General features: G+C 38.8%; 1 protein-coding gene across 1 annotated transcript in view; it reads left to right on the forward strand.

Annotated features, from left to right (window-relative positions):
- Positions 1-21017: 21017 nt before the first annotated feature.
- Positions 21018-26449, forward strand: part of nr3c2 (nuclear receptor subfamily 3, group C, member 2) — a 134454-nt gene continuing 129022 nt past the window's right edge. Inside the window, exons 1-2 of the mRNA XM_046833428.1 lie at positions 21018-21487; positions 24255-26025. Of these exons, the coding sequence (XP_046689384.1) occupies positions 24275-26025 (1751 nt within the window). The 5' untranslated portion in view covers positions 21018-21487; positions 24255-24274. The remainder of the gene's footprint in view (positions 21488-24254; positions 26026-26449) is intronic.

Genomic DNA, 26449 nt, shown 5'->3' on the forward strand with positions numbered 1-26449 from the left:
TATACAGTAATATTTATTTTTATTGATCAAATGGTTAGTGGTTTAAGCTGAATCAACACTAAGTGGCCACTGTTGGGCCCTTAAACAAGGCCCCTTAACCTTTTCTTCTCCAGAGGTGTCATAATTTATATCATAGTTTATTTCAATTATTATTATCTTTTAGGTGAACACAAAGAGTGTTGTAATTCGATGTTATCTGTTTAGAGCAGATTTGTTGGTAGTGGCTAAAAACTGGAAAGTTGGCGGTTTGGTTGTTTTGTTATCCAGCTGGTTGTTTCCATCTATCCTATCTTCTTGCTTCCTTAAATATGGTCCTACAAACAATAAAAACAAAAGAGTGTTGTAATTCAATGTGATCTGTTAGCTCTCCAATGAAGCATATTTGAGCTGTGCCCAGATAATACCAAGATGGCAAAAACTGGAAGGTTGGTTGGTTGGTTGGTTGGTTGATTGATTGGTTCTTTCCTCCCTTCCTTCCTTCCTTCCTTCCTTCCTTCCTTCCTTCCTTCCTTCCTTCCTTCCTTCCCTCTCTATCCTCCCCTCCTTCATTGAATATGTTCCCACAGACAGTAAAAAAAAAAAAAACACTTCAGAATAAACTAAGGGTAGAAGTGTCAACATTGTCAGCACTGAGGTTATAATTCCAGTATCCAGTAGAATATCAGAAGGTTTCTACAATATCTTAAGATTTCTTTTCTATAGGTTTTCAAGTAGTTTTAATTTTTTTTTTAATTGGGATCATATTTTCCACAAAGCTGCTTATTTACAATGAGAAATCTTCAGTCTGACGTTTACTGCAAGTCCAAAAGTTCTGTCAATATTTACAGGGGAGAATTTGTGTATTCCGAATCTGATTACACGCATGCTGGGCGCCAATATTTTGGGCTCCACAATTAGATTTTTTAAATAACCTGAGCGTAGCTTGCATCTCGGTTGATGCCGTGAGCAAGTCGTCTCCTTCGACAGCATTTAGATCACCATTTTAAAACGTACGTACTCGTTTTTAAGCCAGTCATTCATTACGCGTGCAATTTAACGAAACCAAATACAACAAATCATGGCCATGAAAAAGAAATGTGTCCGAGATGTGGACATGCTTTGTCATGCTTATGTCGTCAAATCAATGAAATAATGCTTAATTCAATGCGCTTTAGTGTAAAGGAAAAAAAAAAACTCCCCCAAGGTTAAAGGATCAGCTGGACTGAATTTAAAATCCATCCCGAGCCATTGGCTATGGAAGTATCTGCTTTCTAGCAAGGTCAAAATTATTCAACCCCCACTGAAATTGATTGTTTTGGTCGGTTTGACATTGATTATGATCATTCAGTCATCCTGCTTACAATTAAATCAAAGAGGCACGTGTAGGTCAGACAAATATAACAACATTTATAATGAAATAACCACAAATGTCTTTTCTGAGCTCACATCATTATCAGTTTTATTCAACCCCCAAGTGACATTCAATCTTAGTACTTAGTACAACATCGTTTTACAGTAATAACAGCTTTTAAACGTGAAGCATAGCTTGACACAAGTGTCTTGCAGCGATCTACGGGTATCTTCGCCCATTCATCATGGGCAAAAGCCTCCAGTTCAGTCACATTCTTAGGCTTGCGCACTGCAACTGCTTTCTTTAAGTCCCACCAGAGGTTCTCAATCGGATTTAAGTCTGGTGACTGCGATGGCCACTTCAAAATGTTCCAGCCTTTAATCTGCAACCATGCTCTAGTGGACTTGGAGGTATGCTTGGGATCATTGTCCTGTTGAAAGGTCCAACGTCTTCCAAGCCTCAGGTTTGTGACGGACTGCATCACATTGTCATCCAATATCTCCTGGTACTGAAGAGAATTCATGGTACCTTGCACACGCTGAAGCTTCCCAGTACCTGCAGAAGCAAAACAGCCCCAAAGCATGATTGACCCCCCGCCATGCTTCACAGTAGGCAAGGTGTTCTTTTCTTCATAGGCCTTGTTCTTCCTCCTCCAAACATAGCGTTGATCCATGGGCCCAAACAGTTCTAATTTTGTTTCATCAGTCCACAGAACACTATCCCAAAACTTCTGTGGTTTGTCCACATGACTTTTGGCATACTGCAGTCGACTCTTCTTATTCTTTGGGGACAGCAAGGTGCGCCTGGGAGTTCTGGCATGGAGGCCTTCATTACGCAGGGTGCGCCGTATTGTCTGAGCAGAAACTTCAGTACCCACATCTGACAAATCTTTTCTCAGTTCCTCAGCAGTCACACGGGGACTTTTCTCCACTCTACGCTTCAGGTAGCGCACAGCAGTCGAAGTCAGCATCTTCTTTCTGCCACGACCAGGTAGCGTTTCAACAGTGCCCTTTGCCTTGAATTTGCGAATGATGCTTCCTATGGTGTCTCTTGGTATGTTTAACATCTTTGCAATCTTCTTATAGCCATTGCCCTTCCTGTGAAGAGTAATCACCTGTTCTCTTGTCTTCCTGGACCATTCTCTTGACCTCACCATGTTTGTAACCACACCAGTAAATGTCTAGAAGGAGCTGAGTATCACAGTCATTTTAAAGCTGCCTAATTGGTGCTTATTAGGCTTTATTGCTGCTCCCTGATATCCACAGGTGTTTTCAATACCTGATTGAAAACACTTCATTGATCCTCTGTTCTTCAGAGTGGTAGTCTTTAAGGGGTTGAATAATTATGTCAATGAAGAATTCACAAAAGAAACATTTACTACTGTATTACAAAACTAATTGATGTCATTTTAGTTGCATATGGTTCTTTAAGAAGTCCTTGTAGGATTTCATTCTGAATAATACCCTAAAACCATTTACAGCATTGGGGGTTGAATAATTTTGAACACAACTGTACACCTTACCTACCACGTTACCACATTCACAGTGACCAAGGATGTAAAATCGAATCCCCGTATAATCCCTGTAATTATATCACACTCTTTACAGTTCTCATAAAAAGACCATGTAATTGAAGTATCTCATTTCGTGGAATAAAATATAGTGCGTCCCGATTTGCTCTCCGCTCAATGAGACCATGCAGCCTTACGCACCAGGCGACCACTGTAATTAATTCTAAACAGCTACAACAGTGTAACCTAGCCATGAAAGAACTTTTATTTCATTTAGAAAGGCACTATGGGCTGAATAGGGCACCGCCGAGCGAGCTGCCTCCCACTCTAACACACAAAATGGCATGTTATGCAACCCCTGGCTGCTAATTGCATGTGACACTTTGGAGAATGTGTCCCGCGAAATGATTCATCAACACAAGTGTCAGATCTCGATATTTGGCAGGCCATCTTTTGTAATTCAAATCAGACGTCCTAAAGCCTCGAAACAGGAATTGATAGAGCTGGCAGGCTGGTTTATGGTAGCGCAACGAGCGAGGCTATGAGCGGGATTGTAAAAACGGTTCATATGTACATTGACCGTGTGGTGCGTTTGGAAAACCGGAGCACACCACTGCTAACGTCAGCTTTTATTGTCAATGTCATTGTATAATCCATAATAAAAAGGAGCTACACTCTGTCCACTTTTGAAATGCAATATTCATATTGTGTCTATGTAAAGGATTACGCAAGATTGCAGACGAAATTAAAAAGGCAATAGATGTGCACATAGAGAGCAAACAGTGGTGAGGACGCAGGAATAGAGTTCCAGGTCGGAAAGTTCTGAAGTAAAAGTGCTTCCTTATTGAGTCATAAATGTAATAATATCAAATGCAACTTATATACATTTATTTTTAAATGGCTTTTTGTTTCCAGATCCATAGAACTTGCGAAAGTAGCTAACCTAATTTACATTGTGATTCAGATGTCAACACTCGCATGCTGCATATAAATGTAATGTACATTTCATTTATTATTCATTCTTCTTTAATAACAGCTGTGGCCATGGCGCTGAAGCGGGGATACCCCCTGAATAGGACACCATGCACACGCATTCATACACTCATTCACACTGTGACAGTTTTAACGTAATCCTTTACAAATACAGGTAGTCCCTGACTTACGATGGAGATGTGTTCTGATGACCCCATCGTAAACTTGATAATACAGAGACTTGGCCTACCCAGGAGGCTTAAAGAATAGTGATCAGTATGGGGTAGTATACTGTAATTTTTTATTAATTCAATAAATTAGAGTATATGGGTTCTATTCCCGGTCAGGGAAACAACCCCAGCCATTAGGGTTGCACAAGCCAGTGCACTCTTAGTGCCGGTCCCAAGCCCGGATAAATGGGGAGGGTTGCGTTAGGAAGGGCATCCAGCGTAAAAAAACGTGCCAAATCAATCATGCGGATCATGAATATGGATGATCCGCTGTGGCGACCGCTAAATGGAGAAGCCGAAAGAAAGTTATAAATAAATTAGAGTATATAATTTAGCAAAATAAAGCAATTGCTAGTACCATAGTGTATAAACTATACAATATATATATATATAGCGGGTGGAGGGCGGAGAATATGCTGCCACGTCTGCCTACCTCACGAAATGTACAATATTTTTACAATATTCTTGTATCGCTATCGTTGACGTGAGATCGAAATATCGTAACCATCGTAACTCAGGGACCATCTGTACTGCTATGTTGTAAGGCAAAAAACTGAGAAATCAAAGAAATCCCTGACAAACATGTATATCTGCTATTGGATTGATCAGTAATTACTGCTTATTTACATTTACAGCTTTTGGCAGAAACCCAGTGGAAGCTTGGTGATGCTTGGATTTGAACTCCTATGCCCACCACCTCCTATGCTTATCTCCTTATCACATGTCCAGGTTTTTCAGATCCTCCCCATCCCCCAAAAAAATAAGCTAGTCAACTGAAAACACACACAAAAACAGGTGCCTGGATGAGTGATTTGTTCACCCCTGTAGGTTCACCATAGAAAAGATAAGCATTATTAGTGCATGGTGGAAGCAGTGCTAAATCAAAGCATGTCACATGACTTTTTGTCCTCTTAGCCATACTGTATTTACTTGTGACAATACAAAGTAGAACGAAACAAAGTTCCTCTGGGACCAAATTGTTACATCATTACATACAACATTAATTCATGCTCGATAACACAAAACTAAGCAAACTCACAGGACTAAAAAAAGGGCAGATGTGCAAATGTGTGCAAACACTGTTGCACAAACAACACAACGCAATACAAATAAGAACAACAGCGCAGTCACAGGGCAGCACCAACTAGCACACTTAATGCGGGATAAAGTGCAAAGGCATTGCTCATGTAATTTAGTGCAGAGTTGCAAAATAAATGTTTAATGCTCATTGAGCACATTTTGTGTGTGCATGTGTGTGTGTGTGTGTGTGTGTGTGTGTGTGCATGTGTGTGTATGTGTGTGTGTACAGTCCAGTGTCTTTGTAATAAGAAGTCTAATATGTATCATCAACTTATAAATACAATTATAACAGTACATAAATCTCTATGGTCTTGACAATGAAATTTCAATAGAGTCATGCTGAGTGTTTCCACTGGTATCTTCAAACAAACAGAAACAAGTTAGGTGACCTTCTTTTTCTTCAAAATCACTGTAAAATAATGGTCTTTTAAAAAATTTGGTTCCATGAAAAAGCTTTGGAAATGATCACAAGCAAATAATAGCTGCTCCTCCATTGTAGCTAGAGAGGTGCATCTTTGCTGTACAGCATGAAGGCTTGTCTGATTGGTTGCTCTTTGAAAAGGTTACTGTAAACTGGGCCAAAGTTGAGTTTGAGGGAAATCTCAGCAGAATGCCAAGGTTTCAAATCCCATGCAGTAGTGCTCTTTCTTTCTTTTTCACTTCGTCTATCTTTGTCTATCTATCAAACAATGGGTTCACCAGTGCAAAGCATCGCTGAACATCTAGATCAGTATATCCATTAGTAAAAATAGTTGTATCTGCTTGGAAGTTCTGGGGGTCAAAGCGTTTATGTTTGACTCCCAAAGCTTTTTATCTCTGACTGCATATCTTAAAAATTACACATTGGTCAACATTCCAATCTCTCAAACTACCCATTTGTACAATCTTACAGAATGAGAGAATATAAGACTTTGCAGTATATATAATATCAGATATAATATCAGACACAAGCACAAGATTATATCATTAGGACATTATTTGTATACAAACCGTGTATTATTTGTAATACAATTTTAAAGGGAAAAAAGGTCATTATGAAATTGAGGGCCACAAACAGGTCTCAAAAAAATTAGGACAGGGCCATATTTACCACTGTGTAGCATCACGTCTTCTGTCCACATGCAGTACATCCGGGAACTAAAAAGACCTGTTGCTAAAGGTTTACAAGGAATGTTGTCCCATATGTGTCTGATTCAGGATCGTAGCTGCTCAACAGTTCTGTGTGTCCTTTTGTTTTATTTTTCATTTCATGATGTGAACATGGATGACCATGTGTGACCAGTGTTCCTGTTCCTTTCTTCTATTAAGATCCACCTTGTCCATCCTGACACCTAAGCTCTGGATGGAGTTCTCTTTAATTGTAGATCAGACTGATGAGGATGGTTCCACATCAACAGCCTAATGATCTAAGTTACTGAGAAACTCAAGGACTGATGGATGAGGATGGATCAGTCACTGAACAGACAGTGTCAAAGAAAAACTCCCTTAGATGGCGTGAGAGAAAAACCTTAAGAGGAACCCGACTCAAAAGGGAACCCATTGTCGTCTGAGTGGATCCAAATGTCCATTTATTATAACTTTGTCATTGTTAAGGTGTACTGTTCAGTGTTGTGCCCTTAAATACTGAACTATTTATGCTAATGTTGGTCCTAAGTCACTGTGGTCATGACTGATGATATTAATTACTGTCTAAATCCATCCTCTTAGTCCTTGAGTTACTCAGCAACTTGGATCGTTGGGCTGTTGATGTGGAACCATCCTCAGCTGCACAGTCTGATCTACAATTAAAGAGAACTTCATCCAGAGCTTAAATGTCAGGATGGACCAGGTGGATCTTAATAGAAGAAAGGAACAGGAACACTGGTCACACATGAAGCCACTGAAGCATAGCCAGGAGCATGGAAGCACAGGGAACAGGAGCGGTAGGAAGTCTGGGTGATCTATGGTCGTAACTAGTAGATCGGACGGTGAGTAAAGGGTTATAAAGGGGACGGGTGAATGGAAGACAGGTGTAGGTGATTAGACAGGTGTTGGTGATTAGACAGGTGTAGGTGATTTGTAGGAGGGAGAGGCTGAGCAAGATTTTGAGTGAAGGCGGGAGGCGTGGCTGGTGACTCCCGGACAGTGTGTTGCGTTTAATGTTTTTATTTTTATTTTTTATTTTGTATTTATTTATTAACATGTTTTATTAAAAGAGTCAAATAGAAATGTGCTCCATTAATAAAATTAGTGGCGTTAAAATGGGTTTGCGTTAACACGTTATCAACACGTTTTCAACAAAGTTTTTGACAGTCTTAATTTATATCAATTAATAAACATGTAACTTTTTTTTATGATCTGTATTTACAGATACATTTTATATTCAGGTAGATGCTGACCTGCATTCTGTTGCTTTGTACCTGTACTATATACAAAGACAATAAAGTTATATCTACTTCATATCGATCTGTAATGGTGGCCTTCAAACCAATGTATTTATTTTTTTATAGTTTTTTCACAGTTTATTTTGTAAATATTTAAAGAGGTCATACGAGTTTAGTGTCCTGATCTGCCCTCCTTTTTCAAACAGTAACGAGTAAACTCGCTGCACTCTACATGTACATATCGTCATCAAATACAGGTTTTATGACGGGTGAATGTGATCTAATGAAGGGAGGAATTAAAAAAAACAAAGACTGAAACCCGCTCGTCCATTTGTAGGATCTTATTAAGCCCGACTTGAACCAAAATTTCTCGAAAGAAACATATCTCGAAAGCAAAGTCTGGATTGTGCGTGATTTCTTAAGTCCTTTCAGTGCACCTGCTCGGATTTCCAGCCATTTAATCTGATGATTACTAAAAAAAACAAAAAAAAGAAAGAAACTGGATCGCTATAAAGACAAATGGGCTGTAAAACAGAAAGGAACTGCAATTTCGTGGGAATTGTTCACCGGTGTCAGTTGCACGCTTTGCGACTTTGTTTTGCCGAAACAGGCTTCTTACGAAAAAATCCTCCCGTTTTTTTTTCCTACCATGTTGACTCAGAGCTATTGTGGCCATGTGTGCGAGCTATGGGATTAATATACACTGTTGCCAGGAAGGAAGTCTCAGTCTATCCACTTTTTCTTTCTGGTTAGATGACTGAGAGCCATCAGACTGGTTTGGGTAGATGGCAGGTTCACTTGTGGTGTAAAGTGACACATCTTGACAAGAATGAGGATGCACACGGCACTCAGGCACTCATTCTTTATATTTGATACAACCAGGCTATCGGTTTATTTATTTCAATCACTTTTCATGACAATAAATGCCAGAAATCGTTTAACTCATTTGAATCGCATAATCATTTATTGCTCTTATTAGTTTTCCCCTAAATTGAACAAATTGCATAACATTTTGTTCCGTTATTGTTCTTCTTCTATTTATACCACAGCTATTTTCAACTTTTTATTCTGATGGGTCAAAATCATTAGTAACCAGCAAGTCACAAGAACTTGTATAACAAGATGCCACACAGAATTTAGGGCTGGAAATAAACAGATTACTGGGTAGTTATTTTTGAAACATAAACATAGATTTCTACTTCAGAAGGTCCTCCAGGTTCAGTACCTTGTTGTAACTTTGGAGTTTTAACTTTTAATTTTTTAACATATTTCTCTAAATAATTGTACGAAAAACAATTTGTTATTTTGGCCACCTTGAAGCTTATACATATACACACTTTAAAGTCTAGTATATACAGTACCAGGAAAAAGTTCCCTGGTGGTCTAGTGGTTAGGATGTGGTGCTCTCACCGATGCGGCCCGGGTTCAATCCCCGGTCAGGGAACCAACCCCAGCCATTAGGGTTGCACAAGCTTAGTGCCGGTCCCAAGCCCGGATAAATGGGGAGGGTTGCGTTAGGAAGGGCATCCAGCGTAAAAACATGTGCCAAATCAAACATGCGGATGATCCACTGTGGCGACCCCTAATGGGAGAAGCCGAAAGAAAGTTTATATACAGTACCAGGAAAAAGTTTGGATGCACCTTCTTATTTAGTGGGTTTTCTTTGTTTTGATTGTTTTCAACACTGTGTATTAATATTGAAGAAATTATAACAGAAGAAATGTGCAATTTTGTAGTCAACAAAAACGTGTTAATAACAAAGAATATGTTTTATATTGAATGTATTTATATTATGATTTTACAAAGTTGCCACCTTTTACAGATCACTCTTGGCATTCTTTCAGTCAACCTCATGAACAATGTTTTTGGAATGTCTGGAATGGGTTTTAAACCATTTGAAAGGAGTTCCCAGGTGTGTTGAGTACTTGTTGGCTGTTTTTCCTTCATTCTCTAAAACTAATGGTGCTAACTGGTGTTATTCTGGCCATGTACTTTCCCACGTCTGCGATTTCATCACGGACAGCAAATAAGAACAAAGAGCAAACGTAAGATTCTGTGTGAAACTGGGCACATTGCTACAGAGATGTTTGACATGACATACATTTTGCATACATGCTGCAATGAGTCATTCGGGGTGTTTTGAGTGGCGTGCGGAAGGACATCACTGGAAGATGACGTGAGATCAGGAAGACCTCAGAAAATGTCGAAACAATCCACATGATCTTGCTTCAGCACCCACCCTACTCGCCAGATTTGGCTCCTATTAACTTCTCACTCTTCATTTTGACACCATTGTGGAGATCCAGCACAAATCGCAGAAGGTGCTTGACACATCGCAAAAAGGACAGATTACACATGGCAGGAACGCTTGGGGCGCTGTATTGCTGTGCAAGGGGACTGTTTTAAAGGTGATAGTGTGAAAATGTAGATAAATAAAGTACTTTCTTGTAAACAGAGCTGGTCTCAAAACCTTTTTATACCACATATGTTGAAGGCAAAAAAACCTATATATATATATATATATATATATATATATATATATATATATATATATATATATATAAAAACTAAGTGATGTGGGGGTTAAAAAGTAGGAATGCAGGGTACATATTCCACAGTTGAGACAAAGATTGGGATAAAACTCGTAACTCTGTTTGACAAAATACTTCATGAATAGAAAGATCATTTCATAATATCATTCATAATCAGCAAGCAGCTCATCTTGAGCAAGGTTATCATGGCTCTCGAGCATATCCTAGGAATCTTGTGTGAAAGGCAGATATGTACAGGAGGCTTCACTGCACACAATAGGCGCAATTTATCTCAGCCAATTCATCCACTGTCAAGTTTTTGAGAAGTGGGAGTAAATGTGAGAGAAAAAAAAGAGAATATGGAGAACGTGCGAAATTCCATACAGACGGCAACCTGAACTGACCGGAATTTAACCTGAGGATTGGACCAGGGCCATGAAATGAATTCTACAAATTCTCCTACTAGCTTTATCTAACGGTTGTCTTGGGCTGATGGAACAAATTCGCAGCAGAGCAACAGATGTAATCAATCAATAAAGAACATCGACGCATTGATGCTCCACAGGAAGCGTCAATAAGAATAGACTACAAGTCTGTCTCATGTAGACATAAAGGAAAATTAGAGGCAAGGAAAGACACGGAGCCTCTGAGCGGGAGGCACAGAGCTGAGAAGGAGACAAAAAGATTGGTAGAGAAAGTATTTGATATAATCCTGTCTGCCTCTTGGCAACCTGACCGTTACATCAATGTCTGACTGACCTGCTTCACCTGCAACACCAACACCAGACTATAATGTTTGTGTGTATGTGTGTATGGTTGCCAGGTATAAACCCTTTGCTCCGCGTAGGTGGATATTGGCTTGGACTATGAAGAATGATTAAGAAATCTATGAGGCGGAATTAACAGGTGTGTGTGTCATTTGCATGGGGATGTATCGCAGTCGTTATCTTGTCCTGTGGCCATGTCCTCAGATGCTCTGTTAGGACTTGACACAGAAACAGTACAGCAAGTATAACCAAAGCTGAAAAATATATATATAACCTGCATTCTGTGTTATGTACCTGGGAGTATTTTAGGCCGCAGTTGCGCTCCGAGTGCTGCTGTTTTCTGGTTGTAATGCGCTTGCCTGGCATCTGGAACAGAATGTATGTGAGGAAACACGTCGCATATTAATCCGTAATCTACTTGACACAATTTCGGTAAACATCACATTATTCCATGATGAAGACAGGAACGATAATGCACCGATCCGGAGTCAGGGCCGCATCTCATATTTGGTGTTCCTGCTGAATATGTATCATGGGCATAATGGGATAAACACATTATTCAATCTGCCTGTTCTGGTGTACCTGGAGTTCTCTATTTAGTCATGCAAAACCATGTTCTAGCTTTTGAGTTGTTTATGAAGGGCTGACGATTCAGCCTCAATCTACTAACCTCAGACATGACCGTAACAAGAGGTGATCATGGCGGACATCATCTGGAATTTAGTGCTTTTGAAGGTACTGATGCTGAGGGTCATCAGGGGAAATCTTTATCAGATTTAAACTGACTATATATGCATGAAGTAAGGAATAAATGACTAATGAAATTCTTTCAGAACAGCACATTCAGAATTCTTTTATTCGTCGTATACCCCAGCAGTTTGCCACTGATTACAGTTTTTCTGTAAACTTAAGAAACATGTCAAAATTGTTATCCATTTATAGTTAGAGTATGTGTACAAAAGTAGTTTTTTATGATCGTATCCCAGGTTTAGTCACTTGCTCTTATAATAACCTTCACTATTAAAAAAGATGTTCCACTAGCTTTTGGAGTGTTTCTGAAGAGATGTCATTGTGCTCATTCAGATACAAGGGCGTGTATTAAGTCAGGTATGATGTAGGTGAGGTGAGGAGGCCTGGGGTGCAGTCAGAATTGTTATTCTTCCCAAAGGTGTTCAATAGTGTTGAGGTCAGAGCTCTATAGCAGGAGATCTTCCACTCCAGCCCATGTAAACCATATCTTCATGGAGCTTGCTTTGTGCCTTTTGTGTCATGTTGAAAAGGTTTGGTTCTCCTAGTTTAAGTGAAGGGAAAATAGAATGCTACCACATTCAAAGAATTGTATAGGAACATACAATTGTTTGCCTCCAAATTTGTGGTAACAATTTGGGAAAGATGACTAGAAGTCAGTTGTCCCAATATTTTTTCCATATAGTATAGATATATGCAGAAAAAGCATGAAGGTGAGTTAAGCTAAGATGTTTTTCTTTTTTCTTTTTTATCGACTTATCTTATATTTAGTATTCGATTATATTCATTTTTGAATATAATCAATATTTTAATATTTATTATATATTTATAATATAAAAAATATAGCATTATGTATATTAAATATTTAATTGGAATGTTTTTATGTACAATTAAAATAAAATGCATTGCATTTAGTTTTCCTTATCTATAATTTTTATTGAGTGTTTTTGTTTTTTACTGCATTTAAACTGCAATATATCAAGAAATAAATGAATAACAAGCCATATGATTTATCTAATTATAGTAATTGTTAATGATCCTCAAAAAAACCTAGACAATTTCTACTACCAGAAAACCTTCAACTTTACCTTTGACTCTTACAAAGCACTGAACCTGGAGACTCCTTTTATAAATGTTAAATAAATGTGTGTCCTCACAGAAAACATATTAACATGAATAGAATTTTTTTCATCACAACACAACAGGCTTAAAATAACATGAACACTTTAGTAGAAGTTGTTACTAAAGAATTCATAAAGTATTAAAACAAGCATATCAATGTAAACTTTTGTGCTTTGAATTACAGCCTGAACTACCCATATTTGTGATTTCAACTCTTCCATTCCATTCATATAAATTTCATAGAACTTTTAACAAGGGACATTGTCCCAAAGTCGCTTTACAAAAATAAATACAACCCCATTCCAAAAAGGTTTGGACACTGTGTAAAATATAAATTAATACAGAATGCAATGATTTGCAAAAAATAATATTTCATTCACAATACAACAGAAAGCATATTAAACGTTTAAACTGAGGAAATTTGTCATTACCAATGTTCACCATTAAAAAATATTTGGTGCATCATGAAAGGAAAAATACAACAAAGAACACCCCGAACTGTTGAGCAGCTAGAATCCTATATCAGACACATACTGTAGGGACTACATTTCTCTCCCAAAACTCCAGCGGCTGGTCGCTTCAGTTCCCAGATGTATATGGACAGAAGACATGATGCTGCACAGTGGTAAACATGGCAGTGTCCCAACTTATTTGAGAGCTGTTGCAGCCATCAAATTCAAAATGACTCTTTTTTTCCCTTTAAAGTGGTATAGCTTCTCATTTTAAACATTTGATATGTTTTTTAGTTTTCTTTCGGCTTCTCCCATTAGGGGTCGCAACAGCGGACCATCTGCATGTTTGATTTGGCACATGTTTTTGCGCTGGATGCCCTTCCTAACGCAACAATCCCCATTTATCCGGGCTTGGGACCGGCACTAAGGCTTGTGCAACCCTAATGGCTGGGGTTGGTTCCCTGACCGGGGATCGAACCCGGGCCGCAGCAGTGAGAGCGTCGCATCCTAACCACTAGACCACTAGCGAAGCTTATTTGTTAGTTTTAAATATTGTAATTATTAAATATATTGTAACTGCTTCACATTTTGCACAGTATCCCAACTTTTTTGGAATTGGGGTTGAACATTAGAAATATAAATAGTGCATCATATATTAGTTCCTATAAGTTTATCCATTATGAGCGAGCCAGTGGCAGCAGTGGCAAGAAAAACTCCCTAAAATGGTATTAGGAGGAACCAGACTTAAAGAGAACCATCCTCATTTGGGTGATTCTAGCTGTCCATTCATTCAGTTCCATCATTGTTGAGCTTATCAACTGTTCACTAATGGATACTTGAACTGCAAAATTGTTCATGCCAACTGTAGCCCTAAAACACTGTAGCAGACGGTTGAAGTTGATTACAGTCCAAATCCATCTTCATGGTTCTTGAGTTAATCCTCCACAATAACCTCATAGATGTTTAGGCTGTTCATGTGGAACCATCCTCAGCTGCAGGGAGTGGTTTCCAAATAAACAGAACTCCCTCCAGAAGAAGCTCATAAGAATGAATCGGTCAGGTAAGAAAACAAGAAGAGGATAAAATGTGTGTGTAGCTCAACAGAAAGAACTATGGCACATTTAAACGCAATAAATGATTAATTCACAGGAAACAGGAAGCATGAACTGAGGAAAAAAAAACAACAAAAAAACAGGAAGACAACTGCAAGGCACATATGAGGTTTCCGGGCATTGCTTAAGATCGCCATTTATGTTTTGATAAAGTGGAGGTCAGATATCAGTGAACAGGATGAACATTTTATGGCTGAAGGAATAACTGCACTAAAGTCACTTGTATCCTGGCATCACCATGTTGAAAAAAAAAACAATACAAAACATTCCACAAATTCTACTGGATTCCATAAAATAAAATCATGACACATCATAATCTGTTTGAGTTTTCATTATATATATTTTACTTTGTCTGTATTGAAATCTGGTGGTCCATTTGGTGTCTACGCCAATCTATGATCTACAAGTACCAAAAGGTGTTCTTCTCCTTAATGATATCAGATATAAAATGCCACCAGTTAAGACTAACAGGAGCGATTCGAGGGTCCATTCAATCCAATACAATTTCTATTATAGCTATTGATAATACTATTAGGTTTCTATTGTTTTTTGGTTTGTTTTTTTTAGGGTGTTCTGCAGCTTGCTTTTCTTAAGCCACCAGTTCATTACCAAACCCATCATGATGTTGATGTTGAACAGAATTGACGAAGCAAGAAACACCAAAAACATGAGAACGTGCACGTAAACCCTTGATTCTCGGTAAAAATTAATTGCTACATGGATAAAAGATCAACAAGATTAGTATGTTTCACATTTATTCTCCATTTTCTGGTATAAGAACCTCCACTCTTCTGGGAGGATGTTCCACTTGATAGAGTGTGTTTGTAGAGATTTGTGCTTATTCAGTAAGTGTAAATTCAGTCTAATAAATCCCATAGTTGAGGTCAGATCTCTATAGCAGGAAATCTTCCACTCCAACTCATGTAAAGCATTTCTTTATTGAGTCTTTATGCATTATCATAGGTCATAAGTCAAGTAAAGGTCAAATGTAATGCTATGACCTATCTATCTATCTATCTATCTATCTATCTATCTATCTATCTATCTATCTATCTATCTATCTATCTATCTATCTATCTAATCTATCTATCTATCTATCAATGGATAATTTAATCATTCTTTCGTTTATAATATGCTTAATGTTTGCTTTAAATTTTTATAGTTTTTGTATTAATTATTTTTTTTACTCCATTTGTTCATTTTTCCATTAATTTGTTTATTTTTTCACGTTTAATACTTTTCTTACAACTTGTACATTGCATTATTAAGCAGCATAGAAGTTAAAACACTGTACTTTCATTTAGAAGGTCATGAGTTCAAACCCCACCAACAAGCTGCTGCTGTTGGGCCCTTGAGCAAGGCCCTTAACCCTCAACTGCTCAGCTGTATGAGTATAATAATTGAAAGGGTTTCTGCCTTAAATATTAGCTTTTTTTACGTCACATATTGTATTTTTGTGCATTTGAGTTTTGTATTGTTGCTACTAAACAAAAGTACGTTGTTTTTTTGCCACTGAAGAATCACAGATCTTATGCATAAGCGTATGCTACCGTTTAACCTTGATTCGGTTATCGAACATTTTCCAAGATTGAAATCAATGAACTGAATTAGTAATTTCCATGGAATAGCAGAGCTCAAACACAAGTTGATTCACTTTTAATAACCACCTACTTGAAAAAGTCTGCTCTCAGAAATGACGAAACTGATGTTCCCCAACACCCAAACGTCACCTGTGAGTCAATATTTCCGCTTCTCATTAGAAATTCTTACGCGATGGATCTGTGAGGGAGGAATATTCAGAATATTCAGCACTGCTGCAGAGGAACCAGGAATCCACTCTCGTTAACCAAGTGGTTTATATTCTACTGTTTGACACTGCAGGTACAGAACATTGTTTGCAGTGGGTTTTATGGCAGCACCAAATCACAGAACTGTTGAGTTTATTGTAAATAAATGTTCATGAAAGGACTCTCCAGTATCATTGGCACTTTCTTTAACTCTCCTGCTAATGGAAGTGGAAGCTCAGAGGTTAAGGCTCTAGTTTACTAATTTGGAAGGTCAGGGGTTGAACCCCCAGTATCCCCAAGCAACAAATCTTTGGCCCTTAAGCAAGGCTCTTAACCCTCTGTGCTCCATGTGTGCTGTCTGTTGTCTGACCCGAGCTTCCTACTGTTTCATAGCTGGGATATGTGAACAAAAGAATTTCAGTGTCTTGTAATGAGCATGTGACAACAAAAAAAAAAAACATCCTTCAATGTAATAAAATATTTTATGTGTAATATAATTGGATTTGCAGTCTAATCTAAATTACTTAAACGTTTCAAAAGACAGTCTTCATGCTAGTTTTGATCTTTTTTTAACAATGGAAATCTTCAACCAATGTTTTCTACAGAAAGGTGTTTTTGACTTTCAATTTTATTCAGACCCAAAGAATTTTCCCTTCACTGTTGTGCATGAATGATTGTAAAAGGTGTGTCCGACATTTTTGGGTCATCAATTGGTAGACTGTTGTGTGGGGTGTGGACCATTTTAATTTGAAAAGAAAACCCAACATTGCAGGGATGATAAACCTATGAAACGGCAATGATTCAGTAACCGTAGTGTTTTAAGCATGAATCATCAGGGCTTGTGAAGCAGATCTGTTGTGGTTTAGTCAAGAGAAGAACATTAATCCAGAACATGTACAAGGCTAAACACTTTAGGGTAGAATGAGGGAGTTTTCACTGAAATTAATACTGAAATAAAATAATTCACCATATTGTGAATTGCATTCAAATTGCAGTCCACCACAACCTGTCTTGTCCTAAAGCCCATAGATCTTTGGATGAGAATGATAGCATTACTTTAGTATGTAGAAAAGGGCAGATGGTTCTTTTTTCTCAGTGTGATTTATAAACAGCATTTACCTTGATAGAAAGAACGGTGATCAAATTCGGGAAGAAATAATGGAGTAAAAATAAAATAAAGGTGCTTTTTACTTATCACATGTACTTTACAGCAGAGTGATGGTTAAGGGTCTTTCTCAAGCACCCAAGAGTAGCATCTTAGCAATACTGATGTTTGAACCCCTGACCTTCTGAGCAGTAACCCATAGCCCTAAAAACTGAGCACCACTTTAACGCCTAGTGAAAATCTTTTATGATATGATATGGTCGCACTGCACCACGCTGTCTGAGATCCTCCAGCACTGCCCGACTGGTACCACCTTCTCTCAGAATGAGAGATAAGTACACTTTAAGGCTCTTCTCTTCTTCTGTTCTGGCACCAAGGTGGTGCCCCTAGATGTCCATACAGCGGAGTCCTGATTATCTTCAAGCGACGACTGAAGACATACCTCTTCCTGAAACACTTAAATTAGCACTTTCCAAGTTTGTAGAATTCTAGGGTTATATTTATATTAAGTTTGTAATCTTGCGTAACAGTGTAGATTTATTCATTACTAAAGACTCAAAGCGTCTAAGGGCGTCTGCTAAATGCCGCAAATGTAAATGTAAATATGGTGCCCCAGGAGCAGAGACTTTTAAGGGCCTTGCTCAAGTGTCCAACAGTTGCAGAATGGCAGTGCTGGGGCTTGAACCTCTGACCTTCTGATCAGTAACCCAGAGCCGTCTTAACCATTGGGCTTTGGTAATGAAAACAGAGCAGTTGGATGGAGAAGTCTTCATTTAATGCCTCTCTTATTTGTTGCCTTTTACTGCATCAAATGACAAACCTCTTCTATTCAAAAAACATTATCACCATTACAAAACAGAAACTCGAGCCATGAACTATGACATCACTACTAATTGAACCTGAAACGGTATATTTTCTCACTGTCAAGTGGTAAGAATATAATTTTAGTGCACATTTTAGTGCAATATCTCCGAATGAAGGTCTTCTAAAGTAGGTTCCCCATTCCTCCACAATCAGAAGTGAACTCTAGTACCGCCTGCTGGTAAAACCCACTGTTCAATTCCAGTTCAGTCGCTCAACTAGCATCTGAAATAACAACTAACTAATGCATTAAAACTATTTTTAGATATAAGCCAGCATTATAGACTCATCTAGCCCAACCACACCCCTGCACCACACTCAAACCCCACTCCATCTAGTCTTCTTTCTTTCCCTCTGTCTATCTCACACACACACACACACACACACACACACACACTTACATTAGCTTGGTGTTTTCAGTGTTCTGTCAGTGAGCAGCTGTGAGCGGAGCAGGTTTCTGGGTGGGAAAACTATGCGTTTGCCTGTAAACCCCTGCAGCTATGACCTGACCAGCAGGGCTCGGGGTAAAAACAGCCAGATAAATGGCTCAGCCAAAAAGACTCCTGACTCAAGGCCTGAATTTAAAGCTACAGTCCTCCTTTAAGCTCATTCAATCTTACAACCTAAATACAAAATGCATAACACTCACGTTTCTGCCTCTTTTTTAGGCAGATGAACAGCCAGCTTTTTTCAGTACATAACGAATGACAAAGCATTGGATCTATCCAGGAGAAAGTCAGTACATTATGACGATATGTTCTTGTGAAATCATGCTAATCGGTGCATTCAGCTTCATCTGGCGAACGTGCCGCGCTTATTTTATACTTAGAACGATGATCGAATTTTATTTTCACAAACTGGAGATTTAAAGTAGAAAGTTAGTGCAGAAAAAATCCTTTTTTTATGCAGTTTAATTAAAACGCAAAAACTGTTTGTCTTTATATTGATGTCCTAATGAGCAAATTAATTGCAATATACAGTAAATGGATTATTATATGGTATATTGCCATTTGAATGGTTGATGATTTGAATTTATTATTATTTTACTCATTTTCAATAACTAAAAAATACATAATGATGCTAAATGTAGATTAATATAAATGTACCACTTCATTTTTCAAAACTGTTTCTGACGTATATAATGCTAAATGTCTAAATAACACATTTGTAATTTTATATGTAATTATTTTGAAACATGCTACAATGTAAATCACTTATGAGTGAATATTAGACTTTTTAGACAGCTGTTCATTATGGGTTAAAACTTATGATTAATGATTATTAATCATTATGTAAATATATGGATGCATATAATTATGTTATTTTAAATACGAGGAAATACAGTGTGTTGTTATGGTCATTTTTGTTATGGTCACAATTCAGTACCTAAATGGATCAATAAAAGCTTATATTGATTGATGAAAACATCACACAAGCATGAATGTAATCACTAATGTATTGTAGTCCTGCTAGTGTAATATTTATTATATGCAACAGTTCTATAATCAAGAAATGAATATTAAACGGGTGACATTCCAGGCACAATGTGGGCAAATGTTTAAGTTTCTAGCTCTCTTACTAGAGGAAACTGGCTTCCTTGTTTTCTGTTCATCTTTCCCTGACATACTTTATATTCTTTATATATTGTATATACTTTATATTATTTACATTATGTCTAAAGATATATTCCTGAACACTATCATTTGCTAATTACGTCACTAATAGTTGCTGATTCAGTCTAAGTTGTGGCATATATTACGCTGCAAACACAGAAGAGTAAAGCGATACACACTGAATCATCCCCGTGCATCACTGGCCTTCGCTCGACCAATCAAATTAGTGCCACTAGACTAATTACTAGTTTCATGGCCTGCTTTCTCATATTTCATGACAAATTAAAGAGATAAAATGTCTGGAATTGATTCCAAATATTGAATTAGCACTTCGTATATATATATATATATATATATATATATATATATATATATATATATATAGAGAGAGAGAGAGAGAGAGAGAGAGAGAGAGAGAGAGAGAGAGGGAAGGGCGTAATCAATAATTTGGCGCATTTTTAGAAAGCGGGAACGAGCATTAATAACGCGTCAATGCAAATTATTTTTTAAATGCCACTAATTTTATTAACATGCTATTGATGCATTTTTATTACAAATATTAATGAATAAATAAATAAATAGATTTAAAAGATGCGAAATTAAAACTTTCGACACGTTTATTTACGATGTCCTTTCTTTACTTATAAAAATTATATATATAAAAACTCCACAAAAAAAATCATAAAAGCATCCATGTGGAAGTTCAGTTTGATGTCATAATGATTTAAGTAATAAAAAAATAAATAAAAAGACATTTTTTTAATTCTACATTTAGAAGAATATTTTGTCTTCATGCTCTATGTTGAGTTTGGTTTCACTAATAATAAACATATATAGCATCAATATTTGTCCAAGTCCATGTTGATTAAAGTATCAAAAACTGGAAAAGTATGAATTTAAGGTACATTTAGGACAAATAAATGTGCAAAAGTTGCGATTAATCACGAGTTCACTCATGACAATGATGCAATTAATCGCGATTGAATATTTCAATCGATTAACAGCCCCAACACACACACACACACACACACACACACACACACACACACACACACACACACAGTATCTCTCGAACTAAACTTGCATTGCCCTACTTCTCTGGGGCGCGCATGCGCACTTCCTCCCTCCCAGCCTCCTTATGTCCCTCCTACCTCAGGCGCGCGCAGAAGGTGGGCGGGGCCCTGTGTGTGTGTGTGTGTGTGTGTGTGTGTGTGTGTGTATGTGTGTGTGCTCGCGCTCGCTCGTCCCCGTGACTTCGGCGTTCGGCAAGTCCGCGCGAGCACTGTGCGTGCAGTTTTGTGCGCTATCTTTCTCTCGCTCGCTCGCGTTCTCGGTTTTCTCCTCCGTCCCCCTCCTCCTTTATCAGAGCGTTTCGGTTTCCGTCTTCTTCATCATCTGCTTCTCCGGTTCTTTGCGCAGCCCGCGTGCACGGAGCGTCCAAACTGTTCATTTTGCAAGAAAGAAAAAAAAGAAAAGAAGAAAAAAGAGTCACCATTCAACAAAAATCAACAAAAGAGTCAACAAAAAGTCCAAAAAAGATCTTAAGCATTTTTTTTTTATATTTCTTTTTTTTTTCCTTCCAAAACCGGACCGGCGCGCGCTTATCGTATGGGGATTTAACGCGCGCGAGCTGTCAAGAACTGGAAGTGGAGAGGCGCGCGGCGACCGCAAAACAACACCGGGGACGCGCGCGCGCACACACACTCTCACACGCTCTCACACACACACACACAGAGAGATTTTACAGCATAAAAGCTTACCCAAGGATAGAACTGTTTCTTTATAGGTCTTGTCCCTTCTCTCTCTCTCTCTCTCTCTCTCTCTCTCTCTCTCTCTCTCTCTTTATTGGATTACCGGTTGCACAGCAACGGAGCCCCCGGGATAAATCTGGATGTCGTAGTTAAGGTAAGGTCACATCGCAGCTGTAAATAAAAGATTAAATCCGAGCTCGAGATCTGTTTTTACTTATAGCAGGTTTATTCTTGTAGGTGCATCAACAAGAACACGCTCATGTGCACGCGCATCTTCTCTATAGTGCATGCATATAGAACATCTAAAGTCTTTCTCCTAATTACAATATCATGTAAAGTTTGTAACTTTGTGTCTCGTCCCGAATACAAAGTGTTTTGGCGTCAATTTGAAGTGGCAACAAAACTAAGACCTCCAGGAGCCCCACTGATCCGGAGAGCTGATGGGTAAATCGAAACGGACAAAATACAATTAATTAATATTTAAATAAAATGCAAATTAACATAATGTTTTTTAAAAGAGACATTATTTCCCATGAAACCTAGTTTGGACTTTGCGACTTGACGCTGATATTCGCACTTCACTTTTTTTTTTACTCCTTATTTAGTTATGTTTTGCGTCAATCCGCGCGCAGTTCCGACGTGGTTCGAGTCGCTTCTCAAGCGTCTCTCTGGTGCGACTCTGTTCTCTGGGTATTAAGAACTGCGTCACTGTCTTGGTTTGAGGTGGATGGAGGACCATGTGAGCGCTTTTGGACCAGAGCAAAGTTTTTCTTTTTTTTCTCCAAAAATTTCCATTTGGATTCATATTTCGTTGATAGAGAACAGAATAAAAGAGGGTGTGTGTGAACGTTCTGGTCTTTGTGTGTTGTTCTTTAGTCCAATAGTCCCATGAAAAAATAAAAAAAAGGGAAAAGAAATTAAAAAAAGAAAAAAGTCGCATATCCCTTCTTCACTGAGTCGTGTCTATGCTGGACTTGTTGGTGTGTATGCATGCACAAATTTAGCTTTTTGAATTTTTTTTTTTTTGCATGTATGTATGCATGCATGCATCTGTTTTAAACCCATACCCCACTGTTGCGCAAAAAGAAACCAAATTCTTTATCTTGTTTTTTTTTTTTTGGCTCGCGCGTACAGTATTGTTGCGCACATGATGAATGGAGCTGAAGTTTGATCGCGATTTAAAAGCTCATTTGTGTTCAGAAGAAGAAATGCTCCAAACCCTGCTTTCATCCAGGGCAGTGGAAACTCATGAAGATTTAAAAAAGAGAAAGAGAGATTGAGAGATTGAGAGAGAGAGAGAGAGAGAGAGAGAGAAAACTCTGCATTATTGACTTTTTCCAAAGTTTTTAAAGCGTGCAAGTCTTCCTTCCTTTTGGACGTGACTGATCTCTGGTGTAGATCTGATGTCAAAGTGAGGTCTGGGGAACATACTTTTTTTTAGCCTTTCTGGAAATCATAATACACAAATATGAAATTAATTATAAAAATAATTGTTGATTTCTTTCTAGTCATTAGAAGGTCAGTCACATAAATTACACTGGACTGCTTCAGGATACAATATTTTGGAACAAATAGTGTTTGGCAGAAAGTCTTATCCAGTGAATTACAATTATCCCATTCATAAGGCTGAGCAGTTGAGGGTTTAGGGCAGGGGTCACCAACGTGGTGCCCCCTGCCCCTGCCTTGCGGGCACCAGGTCGCCCGCAAGGACCACATGAGTAGCCCGTGGGCTAAAAAATAGCTGTTTCGTACTTTGTTAAATCATTGATGATAATTATTATGAGAAATCATTAACATGATCAGCATCTTCACATAGATGAATATCATTAATTATTAATAATAACATAATAAAAGGTAAATTGAGCAAATGTGTTATTTTAGATCAAACTGAAAACTGTGTGTATCAAACTGGTAGCCATTCACATTAATCAGTACTACAAGAAGTAGCTCTCAGTTTCAAAAAGGTTGGTGACCCCTGGTTTAGGGTCTTGCAGTGGCAGCTTAGTGGTGGTGGGATTTGAACTCAAAACCTTTAACTCAGAAATCTAACATCTGAACTACTCTAATACCCTATTTAAAGACTAAATAACCCAATATCAGTAGTTAAATTCAAACTGTACAAACTCGAAAACTAATAGATTACAACACTCTGACTGTTGTTGTGGCCTAACTTGTGACAGGTTCGACTGTGTTCAGAAGATTCCCCAGAAATATTTTTGAGTTTCAGAATTCTCCATCCTTTAAAATGCTCCAAGGTGCACAAGGATGAGATGACACAATATTTTCAAAACAACCTTTCATAGCTTGGAGCACCTTTTTACAACAAACTGTACTGATCTGATTAACCGAGTGACTCCCTTCAAGCTTCGGGTGCCAAGTTGTGTGACACACGGCAGGTGCGATGACAACCCGATGAAAAACAATTTGTTTTGCAATTCGCAATGTGTTCACATGCATGATCTGTGTCGTGTCTGTCAGCATAATGTGCATGCAGGGCATAAAATATGTACGATCCAACATGACACAGATAGAACGTTACAGGCCATTATAATCATGCTCTGGATTTGATCTGTAAATAAGATTATTGTTTTGTTGTAGATACTAGTTTATAAAAAGAAATCAGCAGTAGACTGTTGTAGCCATGAATAGACTGCGTTGTTCAAACATTTTTTTTAGACAAGGAAACAAAACTTGTTTTTTATGCCTTAAACGTGTAAAAATGTTAACCAAGAAAAATTGCATTAAGTACCTGATTGCACATGGTGACAGGTTTTTAACTTTTAATCTACCTTTATTGTGTGTATCAAAGTAAATGCATTTTAATTGTTTTTTTAATACAGAATAATATCATTGATTATAAACAAAGATGCCCCTTCCACCTTAAGTGATTTCCTTTTGTTCACCTTTCTAACACCCACCAGGTTTATCAAATGATCCAGGCATGGAGTCCAAAAGATACCAAAGTATTTACAAAGGTACAGACAGAGAAAACAAATGGGCCCAGATACCGGGATCTATGGAGCAGTGCTGCACAACAGAGGAGGAGGGAGCTCTGATTAACAGCGATGTCCTGATGAACATTGTAAATGCCAGCAATGCATCTGGCATCCCAGCTCCAAAGTGCAAGGAAAGTGGAGGAAAGAAGGCAGAGATGCTGATGCCCCAGGTCAATCCTGAGCAGCAGCTTAGCTTCCCTGCTTACAACACATCCATCCATGGGCGCAGACCTGAAGACTCTAAAGAGCTCTCTAAAACTGTTGCTGAGTCAATGGGCTTGTATATGAATGCTGCCAGAGAGGCCGAATTTGCATTCGGCCAGCAGGGACCACCTGCCAGATGCCAGGGTAGCCCTAGGAAACTGTACAATCCAGGGGCAACTGGGAGCCCCAACATGAAAGCTCCTCCAACATCATTCCCAGCCATGTCCCAGTTACCAAATGGTAGTCTTGGTGAGTGTGGCGTGGGCACCATGCCAACACCTTCAACCCTGGCCACGGTTCTGTCGAACAAAGCTGAAGACTCCAGCAGCATTTCCAGTCCAAGTGGAAACAACATTGTTACTTCCACCACCAGTCCCACCTACTTTGGCACTAGCCACCCTTCCCTAAGCAGTCCAGCAAGTCTGGGTCCAGTTGGTTCAGGCCTGGCACTGACTCACCATGTCAACTCGAACACCTGCAGCCCAGCAGAGTCCAGCACTATGGGTACTCCGCCACTAGCAAGCCCCTTTAACGTGATGAAGTCACCTATCTCAAGCCCCCAGAGCATGGGAAGTGTGAGGACACCACCATCCTGCAACACCAACATGAGGTCGTCTGTGTCCAGTCCTACAGGAAGTGGTGGCAACTTGAGGCCTTCTGGGTCAAGTCCGCCCACAGCCGGTTCAAAGGCCATGTCCAGTCCCAGGAATCCCACCAGGACCTTTTCCGTGTCAAGCCCTCCCAGCAGTCTCGGCCTAGTTCAGAACGACATCCACAGCCCTGATGGCCAGGAGCATGACTTCAAAGGTTTCAAGTTCCCCAAGGTAGAGAGTGTGGATGGGGAAATATTTAATGTTGGCCTGGACTCCATGGGGATAGTCAAGTACATCAAAAATGAGCCAGACACTGATTACAGGAGTATGTGTCTGGGTAGCAGCAATGGCAATGTTCCACCTTCCCCATTTGTATCTCATATTAAGACCGAACCCAACAGTGAAGCAACTTGCACGAATGCACACTATGGGGATTCTCAGCAGCCCATGGGACTCTTTCCAGCTTCAGAGACTACATATTTGTCCTTAAGGGATAATATTGATGAATACAGTCTGTCCGGGATCTTGGGACCTCCCATTTCTTCTCTGAATGGCAACTATGAATTCGGTGTGTTTTCAAACAATGACATGCCCAAGGGAATTAAACAGGAGACCAATGATGGCAGCTATTACCAAGAGAATAATATTGTGCCCACGTCAGCTATTGTCGGCGTTAATTCAGGTGGACATTCATTTCATTACCAGATTGGAGCGCAAGGAACAATGTCGTTTTCGCGGCATGACATGCGGGACCAGACGAACCCCTTGTTGAATCTAATTTCTCCAGTTACTGCACTAATGGAGACATGGAAAACACGCCCAGGCCTGTCTCAGGCTCCACTTTCCGCCTGCGGGGAGGGTTACCCAGCCCCAGGCTGCATCTCTGACACAATGACAAGGTAGGAGGGTGAAAATGCATGGCTGATGATTAATGTAAATTGTTGACAAACTATTCTAAACCAGTATGTGATTTATTGCTGCACTACCACCACTGAAATAGTTTTGAAATGTTCAGATTTTATTGGATGAATGGAAAGGGTTTTTGTCGGACTTCACATTTTCAAGTGAGATTTTCACTGGAAATAACAAGGAAGTCCGCAGGTTATTTCTGTGAGAGAACAACTAGACAACTTGGAAAATGAGTCGCAGCAAACCTCGTGTAAAAACGAGTCCAAAGAATGTTAGTGTTTAGATTTGAACTGGGATCGAATTTCTCATTCAGCTCAATCTAGCACCCAAAGTATGAGCTATTATTAGCTTTTTCAAAACGAAATTATTGAGAAGGCCATTCGATTTACCGACTTCTTGTTAAACGCTACAAAT

The sequence above is a fragment of the Silurus meridionalis genome, chromosome 2 (genome assembly GCF_014805685.1).
Source record: "Silurus meridionalis isolate SWU-2019-XX chromosome 2, ASM1480568v1, whole genome shotgun sequence".
In the NCBI taxonomy this organism is placed as follows: Eukaryota; Metazoa; Chordata; class Actinopteri; order Siluriformes; family Siluridae; genus Silurus; species Silurus meridionalis.